Here is a 24575-nt window from a genome sequence, read left to right as displayed (position 1 = left end):
TTGATTATTTCCCTCGATAATCGATTCATAATCCAAGAAACTTGGAAACAATTAACCCTATCAAACCCCTTGTAGTAAACTGATTTCGCACGTATGATCTTATAGTATCGCCCTGTCACAGATGGTCTCCCACACCATCGCATGCAACAACATGCAAGGCATCAAGCATCGCAAGGCAAGACAACGCAGTGCACTGCCAAGGGTGGCGGAAAGGTCGTTGGGCACCACCGGGCAACGTGGTGTTCCATCGAAAGTCGGGTCGTTGAGGCATCAAGGGTGCATCATGGGACATGGTCGTGGGCGCTGACACTGAGCGCAAGGTAGCATTGTGGGCAGCAGGGGCGTGCCTGGGCGCTGGCAGCAAGAGGAACACCCACCCCCTATAGAGGTTTATTTTGAATAGGGGGTAAATTTCTAGTGAACACCCACATGACAGTAACGTAATAATGGGCCGTTTGGGGACCAAACGATATCCAAATGGGATGAAACTTGGGGGTCCCATGTATTTTAGCCCAATGAATATGATGGTTGGGTCAAATTTTGGGTTTGAGGCTCAGAAGGCCCAGTTTTGCAGCAGGTCATCCGTTTGTGCACCGGAAGGTTTTAGAGTGCTCCAAATGGGTCTTGAGCATTCTAGCTTGGTTGTTTCTTGAAGGTTCTAGATAGGATGAGTGTAGGACCTTTCTGTACAGATACATATAGATATCTCCTTTTATAGAGGGTTCCCTTGAAGGTGGGAACATTCTAGAATCGTGTAGGACTTTCTTTGTAGGAGTAGTAAGGAATGTTCCAGAGTAGAAGGCTCTAGGGACTTGAGTGCCTATAAATAGGCTGCCCCATTCATTTATACATTCAGACAACACAATGTAATCATACTCAAGAAATACAAAACCCTTCCTGCTGGAAGGTTATTCATCGAGTGTTACCCACAAAAATCAACCTGAGAAAAAGAGGGGTAGCAGTTGATGATAAATGTCCACTTTGCGATAATGCAGCAGAATCTGAAGAACACCTCTTTAGACTTTACCCCATAGCTCAAATGGTGTGGAGAGCAAGCAACCTGGGTATCTTCTCAGAGGCCCAACACACAGTACACATGAGTGAGTGGATCATTATCTTCCTCAATTACTTCTACAATCAAGATGGAAAAGACAACACACGAATAGTCCAGTTAATATCAATTATGTGGGCAATATGGCTACATAGAAATGAAATCCTTTTTAGGGGCGTGAGTGTAAACCCGAATAATATTCTGGACCTTGCACAGTCACACGTCCAACGGTGGAATCGGATGAAAGAGGTGAAAGAGGCCCTCATCTCCCAACAATCGCAATCTCAGAAGCCCGACTCAAGAGGTCAAGTCACCATGTGGAGAACAGGTACATGCCACACTCGGGATTTTTTTTCAATTGTGGTTGATGCGGCTTGGAATAGGAAGAAGAAGGTGAAAAACAAACAGTGGGAAGCTTCCATAGGATGGGCGGAGGACGTGAATCAAGTGGCCATATGCTCAGGTGCGAAGCGAATTTTTGCTCAAGATGCTCTACAGGCAGAGTGTTACGCAATCTTGGAAGGTATCAAGATGGCTAGTGAAATCTCACAAAACGTGGTAGTCAAAACTGACTGCAAACAAGCAGTGGAGGCTTTGATCAATGTTCAGAAAGCACCTTCCAATATTATCACCTTAGTAGAAGACATTCAGTTAGAAGCTAGAAAGTTGGATTATCTTGTATGCATGAAAGTAAGTAGAGATGTAGTGGCTAAAGCCCATACTCTTGCTCAACAAGAGAGAAAAGGCTTTAGTGGGTAACTGTTGTTTTGTTTAGCTGCCAAAAAAAAAAAAATACAAAAACCTTTCCAAACACTCTTGCTTACAAGTTTCCTTAGCCAATTTCGTAGCACATTTATCATAGCTAGAACATCGGATAGCCTTGACTAGTGATCCGAGGGACTGTGACGCTAGTGGGCAGCGTGCATAAGGCTTGAAAATAATCAGCACGTGACAGCCCGCTCTCATCTTTGTCGACAACTGTATGAATACCACTCTTCCCTTCCGCTGAACCTGATGTGACAGAAACGCCATGTAGCCGATTATAACTTCCCAGAAGCCTTGATTTCAGATCAATCAAGAAACGTGTCTCTGCCTGCTTCAAGTTTCTTTGCGACACATAAAACCCTAACATGACTAATTCTGATACCGCCAGACCTATTAACTTTCAGGATTTTCCTCTTCCCTCATCCCTTCTCCTTGTCTCCCCCTTACATTTCCCTTTTTCTTCCTTGTTTTGATCACTTTCGTATATGTCGATTAAGTTCGTCCTCGTGTATCACAGTCAATCCTATTCTATATCCACCAACCAAGATAATTGAATACTAAATCCTTTACTCAACTTTTTGTCACCAACAACAAACTTACGAAAATAACCCATTAAGAAACACTTGTCATCATGATAATTGTATCGGTCGCCATAGCCCGTAAATTAAATTGCTTTGTTTGAGTTTGTGGAGTAATACTATATGTATGGAGGAGTGCCTGATGCTATGTGGAGAAAGCATCTTGGAATTTTTTTTGGAACAGGGTGTTGTCTATTACAAGTCGGGTTAGTGAAGACTTCGTTTCCAAGGTAACAATGTATGGTTTAGGGCGCAAGGGATTCAGACATATCTGAAAACACAGTTTGAAAACTAAAGAACCCTATATGAAAAAGAGGAGAGAAGACATATCTGAAAGAGAGAAGAGAATTGAAGACTAATTGAATGATTGTTAGTAAGGCCGGGGAGAGGAGAGAATACTTTTATATAGTAGCTAAACTAGTATAGTACCCGTGCGATGCACGGTTTATAATCTAAATATTAATATTGCATGAAATCAAAACTATAGTTATATACAATTGTCTTCTAAATAGATCTTAAGATATTCTGCTAATTAAAATCCAAATCTACCACATTTGAAGAAAATTTGTGGGATACTCTCCTATTCCACACAAAGATTATTTTGACCCCCGTTCATCACCATGTGTCAAACATAATTAAAGTTATTTTCATCCACCTTTACTTTGATAATCATATCATCTAATACTGGATGCACCACCTACCCATTACCCGATTAATTAACACCTACCCACACCATCTACTTTATTAAGGTAGGGATAACTCCAAAGCGGGGCGCGTGCGGAAGATGTTCCCTCCCCTTCCATACCCGCTTAAAAAGTCATCTTCATCCCCACTACCCACGATAGTACATGGTACTCATTCCCATCCCAATCTCAATCATTGCCTCGCGCAGTACAAAATAAAAGTCATCCCCGCTCCTTCACCACCCAGATATTCACACCCGTCTCAAACTCACCCCTGGATCCAACAAATTTATTTTGTTTCGTAAGAAAGTTTTGAATTTTAAAACACTGTTCTTTTATATGATTTAATCGGTTGTCTGATTCGAGTGGTTGAGTAAATAAACAGAATATATAATATGCAGGTTAGTAGTGAAAAGATGTAGATATATTCATAATTAATTAGATGAAAGATAAGCTAGGCAGAAGTTTCCATACCAAGGCTTTGTTTTGTTCACCTTATTCCATTTATTTTTAAAAATAAGTTCAGATAAGTTCACATAAGGTATGTCAAAAAAAGAGTTCACATAAGGTATGTCAAAAAAAAAGTTCACATAAGTTTAGATAATTTCAAACAATATAAGTTCTGGAAAAATAAGGGTTGACCAATTATAATTTATAACTAAAATAAGTTTGATAAGTTCTAATAACTTTAGGTAAGTTCAAATAATATAATTTCACGAAAAAATAAGTGAAAATCAGGTGAATAGAACGCAGTACCCCTAAAATCCATCATCGCTTGACATATACATTTTTGTCTCCATAATCCACCAAGGCGAGACACACGAACATTTTGTACAAAATTTTATACATAAAGTAATATTGCATTCGTTACATTTATCTATTATTCTATAATTAAAAAAATATTAATAAAAATGACATAAAAAAACTTTAATACTAAGAGTGTTTTTTTCTTTTTCGTAAGCTATGTATAATATTCAATATTACATTATAGTTTTTTCTTGTAATATTAAAATATATATTTTTTTATTACCATTCTCATATTTTTATTTTGAAAATGATTTTTTTTTAAAATATATAAAAAAATATATATTTTTATTTAGAAATATCAAAAGATACTTTTCATAAAGTATTTATACTATATATTATTTGGTATAAAGTATAATCAATAATTTATAGAAATGAGACGATTTTTAGAAATGAGTATATTATTCATATAATCTTAATGCATTATTTAAGTAATGTTATAATATTATAAGATATGGAGTACGAAGTAGTATCCATTTTTGAAAATGTAATTTTTTTCAAAAATTTAACGTACTTTTTGAAAAAAAAATATTAGAGAGCACGATGTGTTAGTTGTGAATGCATCAACTTGCTTGTTTAATACGAAGTACGTAGTTAAATACTTCGTAATATATACGTTACATTATAGTTTTATTTAAGTAATTTTATATCAAATATGACCAGTGATTCATCTTAAACCCCGCCTTATACTAACCCTTATATTTTTGAGTATATATTTATTGATATTAATTCGTTATTTAAAAATAATTCTTAAATTTCTCCCTCCGTCCCAATTCAAAGTGTTCACATATCATGACACATAATTTTAGTATAATTTTTGAAGTGTGGTTGTCAAATATTATTTTATTGAGAAAGTAGGTAGAAAGAAAGATAGTGAATTTTTTTAATTGAGTGTGACCCTCAATTTTAGTAGTGGAAAAAAGAAGTACTCCATAATAATATAATTGTGGGCCATTTTCAAAAATACTAACGTCTCAAACTAAATTGGGCTTCATTACTATAATGCATATATATGACTATATATAAACCTTAGTCCACCAATTGTAGAATTTGGTTTTTGTTCTATTTTTCATAGTCTTTGAAGAAGCACATACCAAATTTATACACTCAATAATATATATTTCGTTTTGTGGATAAATCGATAATGTTATAAGTACAATTTAGTAATAGTCATATTTTAATTTCACCAATATTATTATTTGTGAAATTGCATGTTTAAATATGTTTAAAATGCTATCAATTTTTCTTGTAATATTTTTTTTTTATTACCATACTCATATTTTACTTTTGAAAATGATTTTTATAAAATAATATTTTAATTTCACCAATGTTATTATTTGTGAAACTGCATATAATATGTTCAAAATGCTATCAATTTTTCTTGTAATATTAAAATATATATATTTTTTTATTTTTTATTTAGAAATATCAAAAGATACTTTTCATAAAGTATTTGTACTATATATTATTTAGTATAAAGTATATTCAATAATTTATAGCAATGAGACGATTTTTAGAAATGAGTATATTATTCATATAATCTTAATGCATTATTTAAGTAATGTTATAATATAAGGATATATTATATAGATATATAGATATATAAATAGATAGATATATTAAGTTTATCAATTATTCCGTGCTAAAGTTTAGTTCTTATTCACAATATAATCTTTTTCTTAGTTGAATTCAAGTACTCCGTATTCAATTGCCTATGTATTAAATTGATCTTAATTCGACAACTGCTCGATATCTCTTTTCCTCTCTCCTCGTTGTTTACATAAGCACGGAATAAAATCTAAATATTAATATTGAATATTGACGATCTATATGTCAAAAGAAATATTAACAATTTAATATATACGAAGTACGTAGTAGTATATAGGTAGTTTAACATAAACACTCTTATTACAATACAATTTAATTAGATTATAAGTTTTGTTTACGTACATAACGTTTACATAAGCGCGGGAATATAATATTTACTTAACTATATTTTTACTTTTTCTATTTTTATTTAGTATTTTTAGGATTTTAATAGAATCTTTAAGATTTATATTGGCAAACAATAATATTTTATCTGGTACATATTTTTCCTTAAATAAGACAATTTAGTTTAGATTATTAATTTTAATTATTTTTTAATTTAAAAGAGAGACCAATCAATGAGTATTTTTCAAATAGATTTTTACCAAACTAGCTATTTTACAAATTTTATTTACCAAAATGACTAATTTTCAATAGTATTTCCCAAATTAGCTACTATTTTGACTTAAAAATAAAAACCAATGAATCTGATTGAGTTTTTTTTTTTTTTTTATAAACACCAATGAACCGTTTTTTTTTTTCTATAGTGAACCAGTTTGATTTTTTTTAATAGTGAAATGATTGGCAATTTGCTTATACTTTTAGCCTCTTAGGAACTCGAAAAGCTTTTTATATGGACTTGCTTGCAAATATTACAAATATAAAATAAATTAGCTGAACTGTTGTGTTAAACGAATACGTTATGTAAAATGAATTTGTTAGGAAAACTCGACCAACCAAGAATTTAACATACTCTAAAATCGTGTTTGTGTGAAGTGACATGAAGGAGAAGAGTAGCGCGTGCAATAAAGGCGCCCAACGTGCAAATTTTTGCGTCTTTTATCCCTGCACATATGACCACTATCTTACTATAGCCAATTGTATTTTTTTTAAATTACTGTAATTTTTCATTATTAAGTATGAAACTATGAATTGAATAAAAATTAATTAAAATAATTAATTAATAATTAGCTTATCGTTGGAGCAAGAAATAGCTAGCAATGGTGTAACTTGAGAAGATGATGTGTCATAACAAGCATAATATACAAAATTTCCAACCATTTGAGTTTAGGTTGCCAAAAAATAAACGTAATTAAAATATTAAAATGGGTAAATAAACAAACTTAAATTATTACTATGGTGTATCGTGTATGTATCTAAATTACAACATCATGAGCAACATTTTAAACTATTTTTGGGCAATAAAGGAAAATCAATTCGGAGTATAAAGTATACAAAAATAAAAGATAAATAAAAAACGGTTCACTATATAAAAAAATGAACCAAACCAAACCAGTTTAATTGTTTTTGCCACAAAATGAACATAGTCATTTGATAAACAAATTTTAGCTACTTTGGTAAATAGATTTTAAAAGTAATCATTTTGGTAAATAAAATTGTAAAAGTAGCTAGTTTGATAAAAGATCCGAATTTAGGGCAGTGATGAAGAAAGAGAAAATACCCTTTCTTGATTTGTTTGACTAAGATAATTTCAACTACACTAAGACCAATCTTAAGTAAGGTAATTAGTACTCTTCAATCCAGTTTCATTTCTTCAGAAATTTGGCTATTTTCGGCCCTTTTGGTTTAATTATTCATGTGTTTGTCTTCAGATTCAATAAAACTACATCGTTTGAGTGTAGTAAGTTCCCCTATGGTGGGATTAGTGAGTGTAATAAGTTCCCCTATGGTGAGATTAGTTGAGTATTTGGGTTTTAGTATTAGTATAGTTTTGGTGGAGTATTGTCGTGAATTCGGTTCGTTGATAAAGAATTATACGAGATTGAACCAGTTATCAAAATTTCAAATTGACTTAGATGAATCGGGTGGAAACCGTCGTCGCGGCTATAACAAATCGTAAGACCGTCTCTCCGAAAAGGCTGTATGTTCCAGCGATATGTGCGAGAGATGTCCCACAGTGCAAGATCTTCCCAACGATGGTAGTTTTGATGAAGGAATACCTCTTTTTGATTCAATTTGTTATGTATTTGTTAAATTCGATTTCTGTTGTAGATGTCGTATGACTCTTTATTAATGAATTGATTTTACATTCAAAAAAAAAAAGTCCAGTTTCATTAAAGACAGAGGTTTGACGACAACGTTAATGTTGTAAAGGAAGTAGCCCATGTATTCCATAAGAGTAGAAAAAGGAGGAGAATTATGGCCCTAAAATTGGATCTCACGAAGGCTTACGATAGTTTAGAGCGGGGATTTATTCGGGATACTCTTCTAAGTTTCACTTTCCCTATAAGCTTTATTCGACTAGTTATGTGTTGTATCACGACTCCACGAATTTCATTTTTATGGAACGGAAAATAACTTCGAAATTTAGCCCATCTAGAGGAATTATAGAGTATATTACATGTACCCGTGTACACCGTACATTTTATGTCTAGATAGACTATCCACTTTATTTGAGCAGAGAGTTGGAGAGGGTTTATGGAAGCTTTTAAAATTAAATCCGAATATAAATTAATCTCATGTTTTTTATGCGGATGACATTTTCTTATATGATCATGCTTCTAGTGACAATATGTCAAACATTATGGACATTTAAAAGCTTTCTCCGACATGTCTGGACATAAAATTAATATGATCAAATCCTAAATTATTTCCCCCACTCGTATGAATCATGTTCTTCGTGAATCTATTGCTTCGTCTGATGGTTTACGTACCAGCACGAGTTTTGGAAAATACTTATGTGTGGATATTAGACCGATTAAATTGAAAATTATTAATTTTGTAGGACTTTTAGACAAAACTTTGGAAAGGGTTAGGGGTTGGTAGTCTAAATTGCTTAACATGGTCAAGACTCAGGAGATGTACCTTGATTAAATTCGTCCTTAATACTTATCCACTATATTCTATGCAAACTTAAAACCACCTTATTTCCAGCATCTATTACTGACGCAATAGAGAAGGGATGTAGGAAGTTTTTATGGAATTGAGTAGATAGGTATATATAGCACGGACCTCGTGGCAAAAGGTCATTGTTCCAATGAAAGAGGGCGGGTTAGGCATGACTAAAAAAACACGGGTGATAGTGACGCTTTTCCGGTCAAAAATTGGCGCCAAAAAGCGCCACAATTTCTATTGTGACATTAAGCGTCATTATTTTTAAGCCACTATATAGTAACGCTTTTACTTGTCATAATTTTCTGCCTTTGTGACGTTTTTTATAGCCACTCCTTCAAATATAGGCACTCTTTGTGGTGGGTTTTTGTCAAGATACATTTAGCAAAAAGTCCCGCCAAACCTGTTTTGATGCAACAAAGCGTCACAATTCACCTCTCCATTATTATCACACCAAAATGCTTTTGATGCAAGAAAGCGTCACAATTTATCTCCCCATCATTTTATTTTTGTTTAATGCCTGATTAATAATTAGGTTGAAACCAAGATGAATCAAATATATGAAATTAAATATGTAACTTATCATAATCATACTTGTTGTAATCAATCACAAGTCGATATACATAACTATAAATTAAAGTAACTGCATAGTTTGCAATATATGTCCATATTTGCACTGTCCAATAATCAAACTAGTCAACAAAATACCAAAATAAATAATAGAATCCTATATTATATATCCATACATCAGACTTTTGCATCAGGGTAAATTACAGTAGAAAAAAAAAATTAACTCTTAGGACTATAATCTGCATAATTTAATTGCAACTTAAGTTCAACATCCCAAGTTTCAAAGCAATAAACAAGATGATTACCTAAAGTTTTGAAGACTTAGGAACTGGCTCCTTAGGCATCAAGCAATCAAGCATCTAATGGAGGCAACTACATTTAAAAAGGAAACCCCTCCAGGTTCCACAAGCATATCCACTACATAAGTGTAACAGCTTGAGCAAGACAGTAACTTGGAAATTGGAATGAGAACCCAAAAAGCAGTATCCGAAAGTAAGTGCTATGAAGACATTGAGTAGATGAAAACCTGATATCATTTATTAATGAAGAAATAAAGCCCATTACTGTACCAATTACCAATATACGCTTGCCCACATAGGTATACTAGGAAGTAGGGGTGTAAATTGGATGGACTGGATTGGACTTTGCCAAGTCCAAATCCAATCCAAAAAATTTTGGACTTGGATATTTGAGTCCGAGTCCGATCCAAACTTTTTTCGAGTCCGATCCAGTCCGATCCATAAAAAATTTCTTCAGTCCGAATCCAGTCCAATCCGATCCGAATTTTTATTAGAAAAGAAACTTCATTTTAATTCTTTTTTATAAAAAAAGTTAAAGTCAAATATTTCGATCATAATGCAAATAATATTGTTACCGGCTAACATTTCTGACACATAAAATAAAATATACGAGTACTAAATATTGGTTATGAAATGTTTTAACACCTACAACTACAAGTTACTCTTCCATAAAGCGTAAATAAATAGCCATTAACCAATAGATATAATTATAAATAACAATATGTCTTACAAATCAACACCTTAGCAAAAAGGTTATAGTTCTTAAAAAAAGTATGTATAACAAAGATCAACAATCAACTATCACAGCCGACGGGAGAAAGAGGTTGATATGGGTTTTATATGGAGTGTGATATTTTGTTGTTTTTTTGTTGCACATAGTTATTAAAGGCCCAAATATCACATATTTTACAATAGTTTTTAAATTACATATGCTTCTCTATAAATAAAATCATAAAACTTTGGACTTGATTGGATTTTTGGACTCCAAAAGGTCGAGTCCAAGTCCAAGTCCAGTCCAAAAATAGTTGGACTTGGTAATTTGAGTCTGAGTCCGAGTCCGATCCAAAAATTTTCAAGTCCGACAAGTTTGGACTGGATTGGATTGGACTTTGGACTTTTCTCAATCCACTTACACCCCTACTAGGAAGGGCATATTGCAGAATAAAATGCAGAGAGCTCTATAAACTCTTGCTAGTATGTAGTAATATAAATGTCTAATGTCAAATGCCAAATAGCAGGTAGCCGCATAAACATAACTAATACAGAATTTCAAGTGAGCAGGATAAGATGTACTTGAATTGAGCAGGTGGGTGAAGCCCTTGGTAAATTTTGCAATGTGCTCTCGAGCGTCATCTGATCTGCAACTGAATGCGTTACTGAAGTGACCAGTGACCATAACCTCAATTCCTCCAAAACAAATGCATGTCTCAGCAAAAACTGGATCAAACCTACTTCCCTTTCCGTCCCATAGTAACATTTAATCACAATTCTTTTAAGGTAAGATCTGCAACATGAAGGAACAATTGCTAGAGTTTTTTGGAAAAACTCTTGTTCCGACTCCTCATCAGAACCGATATCATCAAAAGGATGCAGAGTCGATCCCTGCAAACTAACATTTTTACAATATTGTCTAAATTTATTCAATGAATACCAAAGTGTAGTAACCACATAAAAGACTTACGCAGCTTACCGCTTACGCTTGGAAAAACAAGTGTTTCAAGTAGGGGGCAGCTTGAAATTAGCCTTGGCAAAAATCTGGAGAGATACCGAGGCTCGTATGCATGGAGGATAGTATCGACAAAAGTTACAAAAGCAGGAAAACGTTGGATTGCATAGGGATGTTCCAGACAATGGGATATAGGTGAATGGCTGAAGTCTAGGCTTGTAATCTCCGGAAAAGCACGACTAATTCTTCTAGACAACAAGCAAGTAGCAACGGCATCCTTGGTAGGAAGCAAAGAACGTATCTGAATCAGCAATTCAATAGGCAAACTGGATAGCCTATCTAATACTAGGCTACCATCTGGTGAGGAAGTACATGGTTTCAACCTGAAATCCATACAAGCTAGTGGTTCCTGAAATAAAAATAAAAATAAAAATAAAAATATCACTGCTTATCAAAGGATTAATAAAAGAGATCACTGCGATTCTGCACATCCGGTAAGGATCCAAGAGTACATGGTTTGAAAGGCTTAGGCCACCACATGACATTCTACAATCAAAGTACAACAAACAAAACTAACAGGATGTCAATTCAAATATTTCATGTTGGTATGATAGATTATGATGGTTTCAAATTGTTAAACGTATTCTGTTGATTAGTTATTCAAATATTTCATGACCTGTTCAACGGGCCGGGTTAGGGCTGGGCCAGAATTAAACGGGTCGACCGGGCCTATGATTTTCCAGGGCCGGGTATTAAACAGGCTGTAGTGGGCTTGGCTTTCTTGAGTCTGTATGTATTCAAATGAATAACATCCCATAATACAACTACATTTAAGAACAACCCGTATAGGGACTGCAGTTTCACTATTTATGATCACTGGAATCAAAATTAAAGCCAAAATGAGATAATAAATACATATCTGCAACAGAATTTCCAGAATTATATAAGCTAGAGCAGAGCATTGCTAGACTTTCCATTACATAAATAGAGCTTAATGATTCATATACATAAACAAATAACGCATTTAAGATACTCCTACATTATGAAATTGCCAACGAATTGGAATTGCTAACTACCCACAAGGAAATTAAAGCCACAGACAATGGAACCAGCAACTATACTGATAGTGATACTTAAATGCAAACTTCCACACCTACACTTCTCCAATTCCGTAACATTCAAATACATTCCAATCAACCAATACAATTTTCACCTAAAATTCAACTCAAATAACTACAAATGCACGATTTCAGTTAAAAAATTGCTAAAATTACCACATTAAAACACTAACATTGACCTATAATATCAAATTCGAACACAACTCAATTACAATTCAGATTCAAAGAAACAGAATTATATACCAATATAACCGAAGTTTTACTCACATGAATTATTGCATGAGTTCAGTATCAAATTCCTAAAAAGGGGTTTGGAAACCAAAACAATTCCAGAACCCAAATTAATATAGACACTGTTGCCAATTACCGGGAAAACAAGGCCAAAAAAACACAGAAACGAGTAACGAATTGAAAACGAATTATTATAGTTATTTGTACAATGCCGTTCTAAAAATCTAGCAAGTGTGCACCGAGTAAAAAATTGCAGAAAAAGTGGACGGATTTGATGATTTAGGGAAGCTAAGAATAAGGAATTAAAATTTAGTGGTCTTCATTTTGGGGGGAAAATGTCGAGGTGAGGAGAGATTTAGGATTTGAAATTAGGGTTCAATTATGTGAGGAGACTCAAGAGGAAGAAAATAAACGTGTATGATTACCAAGGTGGTTAGTATCGGGATCCCACTTTGAATCGGTGAGGGGAAGATCCTACAAACTTGAGAAATTGAGAATGTGACTAACGTTTTTCCTCTGTGCATACAAACAACTAGCTCAACAATCCAGGGGATGCTATGATTCAATTTGAGAACAGGATAAATCTTCAATTTGAGCTTCCAATTGAGCGTTTAATCGAGCAGAGGAGAAGATGATTCGAGGGCATAAAGAAGGCTGGTAAGGGTGACTGAGAAAAGCACGTGGTTTTGTTTTGTACTGATTTTAGCCCGTGCGATGCATGGATTCTACTAAATTGTTATGTTTAAATAGAACTCATATATACCAAATTTATATATTATATTAGATTAGTTTTTTATTTTGCATTGAACTTTATTTTAGATTTATTTTTATTAATTATGAGAGTGTTTGTTTTGAATGAAATTGTATATGCGTAATATTAATAAATAACTAGATTTAAGCCCGTGCGATGCACGGGTTAATTTTTGTTTGTGTTAAATTATACTTCTATGATTCTTTATTTTTTGTAACATATTAAATAGGCTGGTCTTGTGCGTACCCGCACAACCGCACCCGATCGCTTAAGTATAAGCCCGTACAAATTAATTAAGAATATGTTTATATAAAGGTTTACTCTTATATTTTTGTAATATCATCACGTTAAATGGAGTATTGTTATTTTTATTATCTTCCAATAAATTATGTAGGTACGAATCTAAAGTTTAATAATTTTCTATTTTCAATTTGATTAACTAAAATAATACTCCATAAAATTTAATAGTCTTAATATTTATCTTTAAAAAGTTAAATATTTTTCTTTTAAAAAAAAAGAACGGGCAAGTTTTTTATACTGTTTTGTATTATCCAAAGATTAAACAAAATAAACAAACTATTCATAATATTAATTGCTCTTTACATTAAAAAAAAAAAAAAACTATACCCAGTATGAGAAAGAACAAATAATAAATATATGGGAAAAAAATCTGAATTATCAAGCCACAATATTACAATGAAAATTATTATCATAATCCAATTTTACGTGCATAATATGTTGGATAAATCATGATGAATAAAATGTTATTTGTAACACATAAAATCACTATATGAGAAATCTAATGCATATGATTAATTAATTAAGGAATCAATTGATAAAAAAAATTAAAAAATAAACGCATTGATGTAATCTAAAGGGCTTACAATAGCTAGCCACCAGAAAATCTACATCACCAATCCAATAACCCAAAGTACTCCTAAAAGAGAGTAAAGGTTCTTGGTGTTTAGTAGAAGAGATTAATGGTTTCCTCCACCATCACGGAAGCTTCCCCGAACCAAACATAAGCAAACTTAGGAGTAGAAAGTGGTATGGGATTTGCTATATATATGTGCCAAAGATAAAAAAAGAATACGCAAAACTGAATGTGAACTAATGAATACCAAGTTAAAAAAAGTTTAACATCTATCCAGTTGGAAGCATCAAAGGTTCAGCACTATTTTCCACAGCATTCATCTCAAACTGATCGAGGCTTTACGCTTTACAGAGAACACAAACATCTTGGATTTATACAATATAAATTGTATGGTACTCCTCATTGACGTAGTCCATTGCGATTCTATCTTTTACGTTAGTGATTATCTTTTAAGTTGTTTATAATGGATTGTAATTTTATCATTTCTAAATGTTTTATCATTATTTATCATTTAAAAATAAAATTAATATCTGATTATGTGACTGGACAATCCTATGTGGACGCTCCAGAATCTCTTGAAAAAACTCCCCTTTATATATATATATTAGATTAATAAAAATATCTACGTGACACTCAATTATATATGCGTTGCACGGGCCCTAAACTAGTTTTGGATAATAGGATCGTACGATTCTACGATTAGGATCGTGATTCGAACAACATTAACATGTTAAGAGCCCCAGAAACAGAAGAAAGAAAAATAAATTTGAACCAATTAAATAAGTTGATTAAATGTAATTCTTTAAGGGTTTAGCCCAGCCCTTTAAGATCCAATTATCAGTAACCTTTTAAGAGTTCTACCCACTTAAGGGTTGAGCCTGTTTAAAAAAGGGATGGATTCGAGCTTTTAAAAGGCTCTCATCCCATTGAACAGGTCTCCTCGATACCAATAAAATATACCAAGCTCAATGACACATCTATATTATTAAGGCAGAATGGTGAGGAATGTGAGAGCTCCAAAACCTCAATCCTAAACTCTCATGATTCGTTATTTAAGGAAACTTAGGAAATAAAAAAAAATTAATAAATCAACAAAATCACCCCCACACACAATTAATGAGGAGACTAAATTGGAAATAACAATAATAAAGGGTAATTAATGGGCTGAAGAATAAGGAATTAATTTAGAACAATTATTAACTTTCAAATTTCAAGACAAATCTATGGTACAAAATAAAAACGTTAGATATTTTAGCTTCTATATATAAAAAAAAATCAACATATTTTTGCCATGGAAGATCGAATTCTACATAGTTACATAATACGAAAATAAAAATAAAAATAAAAATAAAAATATTACTTCGTATAACTTTTGCAGAATTATACACTGAAAATCAAATTACACAAAATTACTTCTAAACCTACATGCACAATTGTACATGTTATCAACAGCTCTGCATTTTCCACTTGCCACTACATTTTAATTTCCCTACTATTGTAATATGCATGTCTATATTCTACCAAATCTCATTCCATTCTAATCAAATTAATCGCAAACTCCAACAAAAGGGAAAAAAAATTAACACATAAGAATATGAAGTTGGATTTCTCTCCGCTCATTTGTACGCCCCCACAAGCTATTATGTGCGCACGCACATACCCTCAAATGCGCCTCCATGAGATTTTTGTGCGTGCGCACAACAATCCGGAAGTCACTTATGTTGTAATTAATTTTATATTTTGGAGGAAGCATATACGTAGCTAGGGTTGTTCTCTTTTGAGGGGAACCATTTTTTATTACCATGTACATAATTAGCCTAATATTCTAGGGTTTTAGTTAGTTTTTGAAAGAGAAAGTGGGAGAAACAATGGGTTGGAGATGCATTTTGAAAAATCAAAGATAAGAATTGATGATTTGGAGATACAATGGGTTGGAAATACAATATAAGCATGCTATTTTATAAATGCTTAATATATTTTACATAATCATGAAAAATTCAACTACATTTTACAAAACCTTGAAAAATTCAAATAATTTTTTAACAATTTTCTCCTTTTGGTCATTATTCTTTCAGATTCATCATGGTATCAGAGGCCTAAAAAGATTCTTGACACTCTAAACCACAAATCCATGAAAGAATTGAAGTGCAAGACTACTCCAAACAAGCATCATAAGGAACAACCAAGTGACTCATTAAAAAGAAGAATATTGTTTCTTAATGATATTTTCAATGATATTATTAGCTCCAAAATATTCTCACCATTTGTACAATTGTAAATGTAACCAACCAACATCGGAGAAATACAAGAAATATAAAATCTTTAGGTACATATAGAATAAAAGAATGAATGGCTACAAGTTAAGTTTCTCTATGCCAACAAAAAATTTGAATGGAAAAATGGCCTTAAGCCATTCCCATGACACATGCTCCAATTCTCATCTACCTAAAGATCATTATGTATGTCATGATTTCCTAAAATTCTACCAAAATGCACTGAGTCCTATGACATCAAACAAGAGTTTTAAAGCAATTTAAAGGGATGCGGCGCTGGCATTGCTTTCCTCATCACTAGGTGGTGGTGGCGGTGGAGCTAATGGTTTAGTGACTTGTGACGGAGTAGCAGATGATGTTTTTCGCGCATTGCTTGGTGGTGGCGGTGGTGGTGGTTTATATGTTTGATAAACCCTCTCTCTGTTTACCTTCCACCATTCCTCAGCTTGTGACTCAGAGTACGACCGTTTGCTGCAAAATTTGATTTAAAGAAAGGAGGATAAATGAGATGATGGTAAAAAGAACTAAAATCTCATGTGTAAGGTAAGCTATTCATATTTCAATTATGCATACTAGGTGAATGTAAAAAAGCTAATTGATTCCATTCTATCAATAAGTGAAAATTATAAAAAAAAAATATAGATATTTGAAAATATATAGTGAGACAAATCTAACGAGATCTCACATCACCATATTTTTTCTTAAGAATCACAAAACATAGTTAAGGTAGAGTATGTAAATAATGTCAAAAGTCAAAACGTGTCAACTAAAAAAAGCAGAGGAAGGACATAGTATTTGAAAATATCATCTTTTTCTTTAAATTATCGGTGTTTTCGGGTCAATGCATTCAGAAACCTACATGACTAATTCGAAACTTTTCAAAGAAGTGAATAAAATGTAGAACTTTTGAAGAAGAGTTACCTAAATTTGACGCGCTTGAAGACTTTAATACCGCTATGAAGTTGAATGAAAGTTACGAAAACCCCTCGTTCAAATTGCTCGCTATTTTCCTTCGAACTCTCACCTCTTGACGAGGGTAACCTTGTTATCCCATTTTCCTGCCTATGACAAGGTGTTGGCTCCATATTAGGCGAAGATGATGGAGTAGGCTCTTGAACTCCTCCATTTTCTTCTAAGCTTCCATTACTTGAAGATTCTACTTTATTAGATACAGAAGAATGTTCACTAGATTCGTGTACCCCGTCTTCTGAATCATGCCTAGTAGTTGTATCAGTTGCATCAGACGGCAAATGTGTATGATTAAAATCCTGGACCCCGTCTTTTGAATCATGTATAGGAGTTGCTTCAGTTGTAGCACATGACAAAGGTGTTTGATTAGAATCTTGGACCCCGTCTTTTGAATCATGTAATGGAGTTGCTTCAGTTGTACCACATGACAAAGATGTTTGATTCGGATCAACTTCTGAATCGTGTCTAGCAGGTGTTACGGTTGTATCAGATGACGAAAGTGTTTGATGAAAATCTTGGCCACTGATAGAGAGTCTTGATGGGTCACTCGATGATGGAGGAGTTTGATTAGAATCATGGATTAAACTCACACTTCCACTTTTGTCGTCCACCTGATTGCTTTCGTTCTGTTTATGTTTTAGTTCTACTGGCAAGATAGTTTGAGAAGTGGATGCTTCATCATCTTCTATAAAAGCTAAAATTTGGGTCTGCATCTTTTTTAGATTCTCGCATTGTCTGGCTTCACTAGGCAACTTCATGATAATATCCTTCAACTGAAAGCAAAGTCACTTTAATACTTTGGCAAATGCTAAATATAATTCGCACTTATTAAAGATTTAACACATCGCCTTTACACCCTCCTCGTATGACTTAAAGAAAAAAAATTCCCTGAAAATCTTTGACTATTATGAAAGGTAAAACAATATTTACATCTTACTCAATGGGTTCGACATGTTCAGAAATAAACAAAGCTTGTAAAAACTGATGTTTACTCTTTCAGGGAAAAGTCATGATCATGGAAAAATGAGATAAACAAGTTTTCTTTTCTATTTAGAACTTAGAAGATGAAGTTATATAAGCCAATCTTTTGGGATACAAGTCATTTAAGCATATCTGCAGTAAACACAGTACGATAAGCTGATAATTCGAAGCCATTGTGATTTGAAGATTGTGGAAAACCAGCATTATAATTATTAAATAGAGGACACTAGTGAAAAGTATTTTCCAGTAGAATGAAAGACATTGACAACCTTACTCTTCTAAATTCCACAAGTAATTGCATGTTCTTATGGTAGAATATGTGCACGAAACAAGAACAAATACCTGAACAGAAATGGCTTTAACAGCTTCCTTTGCAAATTTACACTTGGAAGATTGGTCAGCAGCAAATAAAGAAGCTTCTCTAGCGCTCCTCTGTAATTTTGAAATCTCCTCGTCTTGGAAGTCACACTTTTGCTTTAGAGTTTTAAGCTGATAAAAGAAAACAAAGCAAGTTAATTAACGTTATCACAGATAAAAACATAAGTTTAATAATCAGGTCTGAATTTTAACAGAGTAATACATGGTTTTGAAGCTTTGAAACTTCTTGGCTTAGAAGTTCATTAGACTTCTTGAGACTATCAAGTACGCCTCTAGAAAACACAGGAGCAACAGACCGAGGAGGACTAGGTCTCCTTGCATACGGTGAAGATGGCCGTGCAGGTATGCTGCTAGGAATCGGAGGTGCAGGAGGAGGAGAAGGTGAAGCAGGTCTCAACGCACTTTGAATAGCACTTAAAGAACTAGGAAAAGCAACGTCTTTAAGTTGCTGAAATGTCGGCACTTGTGAGGCTCGAACCATAGAGAAAGAATCAAGTTTTCCTCCGTACCTTTGACTACTTTTGACCTCGAGGTATTTAACTGGCTCTGTGGTCGGGGTCAACAAAAGCCTCGAAGAACGTGTTTCAACCCTATCAGTCCTTTCCTTAGTGCTGCTATCAATTGACCGCCGAGGAGTAGAAGTAGGCCTCTTACTGAAAAATGTGGCATTTCCAGTGGCTGCAGTCTTAAGTTTGCTGTAACAAGCATCACAAACACGGTGTGGTTTGCTTGGTGTAGGAGCAAGTGCTGCTCTAATGGCCTTTTTAGAGCTACATGCATGGCAATGAACCAGACCACAGTTATAGCAGTTGTGCCTTTTTCTAGTAAAACCAAACGCCTGTCTACACCCTGAACAAACAGACTGATCAGCACCAGAAACCCACTTATGGATGCAGATTACTGCAGTCATATCTGAACCACATGCTACACTTTTCACAAGCCTCTCTTTTAGTGCTTCCACCATTGTTGGGGACTTACGGTCTTCTAAATCGCCATGTCCAAGTCTTCCGTTTGCACCTTTTCCCCACGTGTATACCTCACTTCTTGAAGTCAGGACTGCAACATGATGTGCACCACAAGAAATTTCTTCCACATACTCACCTACTAATTTGTCTTGAACTAAACAAGGGCTTTTCCCTTCTGCTTGTGGATTTCCAAGTTGACCGTGTAACGAACTTCCCATGGTGAAGACATGACCTGATATAGTTAGAGCAACTGTAAAATCATGTCCACATGCTATCTGGCTAAAGTTGTATTCAATGAGTGCGGATACACACGTTGGAAGCAAATACGGTTCTTTATTTCCATGACCTAAACGATATTTATCACCGTCTCCCCAAGTGAACAATTTTCTAGAAGAAATGCTACTACCAGAAGTAGAAGGGCTCATAACCTCAACAATAGCTGCAGTATGCCAAACTCCACATGACACCTTAATTGTTTTTAACCCGTTTAATTGTTGAACTTCTTTTGGGTAAGAAACACTTTCTCGATCTCCATGTCCTAAAACTCCATAACTTCCATCCCCAAATGTGAATAGCTTCCCATTAGAAGTTGTCAATGCTGAATGCCAAGTGCCGCAAGCAATGGAGAGTACCTGAAGACCTTCTAAAGGACCGGAAACTCTTTTCGGAATCCAATGACAAGCATCAGTGCCATGCCCTAGAAGTCCAACATGATGAACACCGTCACCCCATGTAAATAAATCGCCTGATGTTGACACTGCACACGAGTGGTACTCTCCACACGCGACAAAGTCAACATTAGTGATGGCAAGAAATTCAACGAGTTGTGGTCGAGTGAAATCTCTTTCCATTCCATGACCGAGCCTTCCACCGGATTCTTCACCCCAGGTGAACACCTCACCTTGCCTAGTTACAAGAGCGATGTGACAGACCCCACAAGCAATTTGATGAACATCGAGAACTACATTGGATTCTAAAGGTTTTGGTGTTAAAACATCAATCTTTGTCGAGTTTGGGTTCCCTGATCCATCTAGACCTCCATCAAACCATAGTTTTCCCCATACATAAACATCACCTAATGACTCAATATCATCTGGTCCTGAACCTTGACTTGAACAACTAGGAGTGCTTGAAACACTAAGTCTAAAACCATCTGAACTAAGGCGAAATCCTTCTGCTGTGCTTCCTCTCAGTTGCATATTTGCTTGCTCAGTCCCAACATCTGGGCTTAAAGAAGGCCAATCAAGAGATGTTCTACCACGTACACTTGTAGTAAACTCTAAAGCAGGACGACTATTTTGAGCACATTCACCACCATGCAACTGAAAAACATAGCAAAGTGATCAGATTTCTGTAAACTAATACTCAATGCCATGATTGGAAAAAACAAGGAAGAAAACAATTTGAAGGTGTTCATAGTGCATGAAAACAAAACAAGGTCGCATAACCTTTTACTACATGTCTACGTACTAACTCCGATTCAGAATGATCTTTACAGTTAATATTTACACAAATTTTAAGATAAAAGAGGGAGAGTGTGTAAGAAAGTGTGTGAATATAATAAAATATGGATAAAGTAAGAGAAATGTGCAAAAAAGTGGGTGGGTGTAAGAAAAAAGTAAAAGTAAGAGAAAATGAGTGGAAAGATGTAAATGTTGTGGGGTAATAGGGGTAAGATAATAAATTTTCATGTCTAAAAATAGTATAAAACACAATATAAAGAATACTCCCTCCGTCCCTTAATACTTGCACCGCTTTCCTTTTCGGGCCGTCCCTTAATACTTGCACCGCTTCTATAAATGGAAATCTTTACCAATATTATATTATTTCTCACACTTACCTACTACCCCACCTACACCCCTATTCCCTACAAAAAATCATTTAAAAATCAACACCCCTCACTCACCACTCCCCACCCCTTACACATTTCCCACTAACTATATTAAAAAAATACCACACTATCAACAAACACCCATTAAATTAATAAGTCAATTCAAATGTCTTAAACTCCGCACCGGTCAAACCGGTGCGAGTATTAAGGGACGGAGGGAGTATTATAAAGTGGACTAAAACATAAAGTGTAAATATCATTTTGAAACAGAGATAGTACTATATCATAAGGCCATCTTGTGATAAGTTTTCCCCCCTTGTTTACCAAATATAATCAGTCAAAAACAGGGCTACAACCAATGAGAATTTCTCTAAACAATTTGGTGCACGGAAGGCAACTCACATCAGGTATCTCACTTCTTGTACGTCTATTTCGTCGTTGCCGACCAATTAAAGCCTTAAGACCTGCGAGCCAAACTTCTGCCTCTGCTTTGTCTTTACAAATCTAGCATGGAATAGTAGAGAACAGTATGAGAGTTCCAGGCAACAATATGTCATTTAGGTACAAGTAAAAGAAGGGAAAAGAAAACTACAGAGTACAAATTTAAGTGTAACGAACCAAGTCAAGAGATCTATCACCGTGATTATAAATAAGTGAAAATGACAAGTAATCCTTTTCCGGGCGCAAGAATCTGCGGAACACAGCCTACAACACAAATAACGGAAACCAATTTGAGGAATATATAATTACATACTTCACAAGATCAACTAGGCCTTCATAAAATGGATGAAAAGTTTACAAAATTGAAAGAAGAAATGGACAAGAAGCCCTTTGGTGGTTTATCTCACAGTTCTTTGTCCTGGGATGATTTTTGAGACTATAGATAACTTCAAAGTCCTTTCTTCTCCATGTGATAACCAAATAAGAGTCTTCTCATCCTGCGAATTTTCGCAACAATAATTAGCTTATTAGCTATAGTTTCACTAACAATGAATTAGTCCTTTCTTGTACATATAATTTCTTAAGAATTCTTGCTTTTAATGAACTGAGTATTATGAATTGTAAATTAACAATTTTCTGTTTTGTAGTAACTTGTTAAAAAGAATGTATTGAAATAAATTAGTGACTGAAACTTTTGAGGAAACCGGGAGAAAGAAGAACATGCACCACAGATAGTCTGAACGGGCAAAACTTGGGTTTCCCCTTCCTGCTGTACTTGATCAATTGACTGCCTTTTTTCAAAATAACGAGTGCCTACACATTTTGAAACAACTAGACATAAGCACAAATACAATACGTAGATCATATTTGCAGTAAAGCCGATACAAAATCATAGTTCGGTCTAGTTGTGGGAGCTCCACTTGGCGGCTTTTAGAGCCCGAATTCAAGTTACCCCGTTAACGCCAACACCAAGACTATGGACACGGCAAGCAGGGGCCGGGCGCACGTGTATATACACCAACATACTCCCTCTGTTCTTTTATGTTTTACTCTCACTTTTTTCGTGGTCTCCATGCACATTTATACCATTTATATCTCAAACTATGTAGTTGCAAAAAATATGAAATTTTGATATTTTGATACAGGAAAAATACACGTTTTTTGGTGTGATTGAACCACAAACACAATACAATCTAAACAAATAATCTGTGAACATATAACCTATCATACACAAACCTTAAATTTAACCACTAGAGTAAGACCTCGTTGGTTTGATAATTGATATCCTCATTTTAACCATTAGGCTAAGATCTCGTTGGTTTGATAATGCATATGGTGTGAATCTAACAAACTCCACACCATAATGTTTTTTCTTATATACGAAATAAGTCAAAAAAATACGGTCAAACTTTGTTTATATACTACGATACATGCATCATTTCTCATTTGCGCACTATTCATCAATCAACTTTGACAATATTTCTTCCACCATTTTGTAAGAAAAACATAGTCAAGTGATATTTTGTTAAATTCGTATGAATGCGAGTATTCCAAATCAACTTTTTAACTTTTTCTTATACGCATTTAGAGATATTAATCTCCAAAGAACCATGTTGGAATACGAGCAAAAAGAAATGTTGCATGTATTGTGGGACAGAGGAGTAGAACATAAAAGAACACATGGTTATAGAACGAAGTAATGATTTATTCACTTCTATAATCCGAAAGAATGAGTTAGGTTGGTCTTACGTCATGTGAAACCTAGTTTTTTTTTTAACACATGGAGTATATGTTTGGTTATTAAGTATCATAGTATCATCTATCATTCAATCATTTGCACCCAAAAGAAATACAAGTATGATTCATAATCATATCAATTTCATATGTTCTATTGTCATAATGTCATGTCATACAAATTTGGGCACGAATGCAAATGGAAAATGAAAACTTCGTTACGAAAAAGATAGGGAGTAATAACCTGGTCAATGTCACGGTCCGAATGGCCATAACTAACAAGATCTGCCATTCCATCTGAAATATTTTCTGGAGAAACGGCAACCCAGCTTTTGCTTCTCTAACTGCATCTGACTACCCTGCTCCCTCTTTATCTTCATAGATGATGTAATTTTGTTTCCTTCTTTCCGCCTCTCATCAAAATTATTAACAAAATCTAATAAATTATGTTAGATCAAATTCTGCAGAATTCGAACTCAATGGATGGATTCCAAGTTAATTTTATGGAGGATTTTATGATGATTAATTTGAAGAAAATTCCCAAAGGTGGGAATAAATATCGAATTTGAAGAGGAAGAAATTGAAAGAATTGGAGAAAGAGGAGAGAGAGAATGTGTATATGAGACATGAATTTAGACCCCATTTTTGTAGCTTCAGCGATTTTGGCGCAATTGCATCAGTTGCATGCCTCTTTTTTTATTTGGACTTCCACACAACCTCAACAAACTTCTTTCATAAAATTTGTGAGCAATTTTAAGGTTTGAAATTTTCAAAACAAGGTAGAGCCGTAGGGGACCTAGGGGCAAGGATCCCACGTATTGTACTATTGTACGTGAATTATGTGCTTTATGCTTTTTAGAAGAAAAAAGACATATTATACGAAAAAAATAAAACATTTATGAAATCTTTTTTAGGTTCTCTCTTTACATACTAGAATTAAAATCTACTCTATTC

General features: G+C 34.2%; 3 protein-coding genes across 4 annotated transcripts; 1 reads left to right on the top strand and 2 right to left on the bottom strand.

Moving 5' to 3' along the window:
• Nucleotides 1-446: 446 nt before the first annotated feature.
• On the top strand, nucleotides 447-1810 carry LOC110787351 (uncharacterized). The gene is made up of 2 exons (XM_021991960.2): nucleotides 447-641; nucleotides 857-1810. The coding sequence occupies exons 1-2, from the start codon at nucleotides 447-449 to the stop codon at nucleotides 1808-1810; spliced, it is 1149 nt and encodes a 382-aa protein (XP_021847652.2).
• A 7422-nt stretch (nucleotides 1811-9232) lies between these two features.
• Nucleotides 9233-13556, bottom strand: LOC130470660 (uncharacterized). Of its 2 annotated transcripts, none has more exons than XM_056841182.1 (3): nucleotides 12850-13556; nucleotides 11100-11484; nucleotides 9233-11018 (listed from the first exon to the last, which is right to left on the bottom strand). In XM_056841182.1, the coding sequence occupies exons 1-3, from the start codon at nucleotides 12946-12948 to the stop codon at nucleotides 10936-10938; spliced, it is 567 nt and encodes a 188-aa protein (XP_056697160.1). In that variant the 5' UTR covers nucleotides 12949-13556; the 3' UTR covers nucleotides 9233-10935. The 2 variants fall into 2 exon arrangements, with proteins under 2 accessions (XP_056697160.1, XP_056697161.1); XM_056841183.1 differs by having other exon boundaries at nucleotides 9234-11011; nucleotides 12850-13555.
• A 2681-nt stretch (nucleotides 13557-16237) lies between these two features.
• On the bottom strand, nucleotides 16238-24436 carry LOC110787383 (PH, RCC1 and FYVE domains-containing protein 1). The gene is made up of 9 exons (XM_021992002.2): nucleotides 23866-24436; nucleotides 22614-22700; nucleotides 22295-22384; nucleotides 22065-22151; nucleotides 21849-21950; nucleotides 18853-20937; nucleotides 18615-18761; nucleotides 17244-18064; nucleotides 16238-16793 (listed from the first exon to the last, which is right to left on the bottom strand). Exons 1-9 carry the CDS (start codon nucleotides 23911-23913, stop codon nucleotides 16583-16585), a joined length of 3678 nt encoding a protein of 1225 aa, XP_021847694.1. The 5' UTR covers nucleotides 23914-24436; the 3' UTR covers nucleotides 16238-16582.
• Between the last annotated feature and the right edge of the window lie 139 nt (nucleotides 24437-24575).

This window comes from Spinacia oleracea, chromosome 3, assembly GCF_020520425.1.
Source record: "Spinacia oleracea cultivar Varoflay chromosome 3, BTI_SOV_V1, whole genome shotgun sequence".
Lineage (NCBI taxonomy): Eukaryota > Viridiplantae > Streptophyta > Magnoliopsida > Caryophyllales > Amaranthaceae > Spinacia > Spinacia oleracea.
This window is presented reverse-complemented; position numbering and strand designations above follow the sequence as displayed.

What these genes read in the sequence shown, in the direction of transcription:
- LOC110787351 (XM_021991960.2), top strand. Translation starts at nt 447, where the DNA reads ATGGGCCGTTTGGGGACCAAACGATATCCAAATGGGATGAAACTTGGG. An exon ending in GTCTTGAGCATTCTAGCTTG is followed by an intron (nt 642 to 856) that starts GTTGTTTCTTGA and finishes TTATACATTCAG; the next exon opens with ACAACACAATGTAATCATAC.
- LOC130470660 (XM_056841182.1), bottom strand. Translation starts at nt 12,948, where the DNA reads ATGCACAGAGGAAAAACGTTAGTCACATTCTCAATTTCTCAAGTTTGT. An exon ending in TCCCGATACTAACCACCTTG is followed by an intron (nt 11,485 to 12,849) that starts GTAATCATACAC and finishes TTTTTATTTCAG; the next exon opens with GAACCACTAGCTTGTATGGA. An exon ending in TGTTTTTCCAAGCGTAAGCG is followed by an intron (nt 11,019 to 11,099) that starts GTAAGCTGCGTA and finishes TAAAAATGTTAG; the next exon opens with TTTGCAGGGATCGACTCTGC.
- LOC110787383 (XM_021992002.2), bottom strand. Translation starts at nt 23,913, where the DNA reads ATGGCAGATCTTGTTAGTTATGGCCATTCGGACCGTGACATTGACCAG. An exon ending in CAAGAAGTGAGATACCTGAT is followed by an intron (nt 20,938 to 21,848) that starts GTGAGTTGCCTT and finishes TATGTTTTTCAG; the next exon opens with TTGCATGGTGGTGAATGTGC. An exon ending in TTCAAGCGCGTCAAATTTAG is followed by an intron (nt 16,794 to 17,243) that starts GTAACTCTTCTT and finishes CAAATTTTGCAG; the next exon opens with CAAACGGTCGTACTCTGAGT.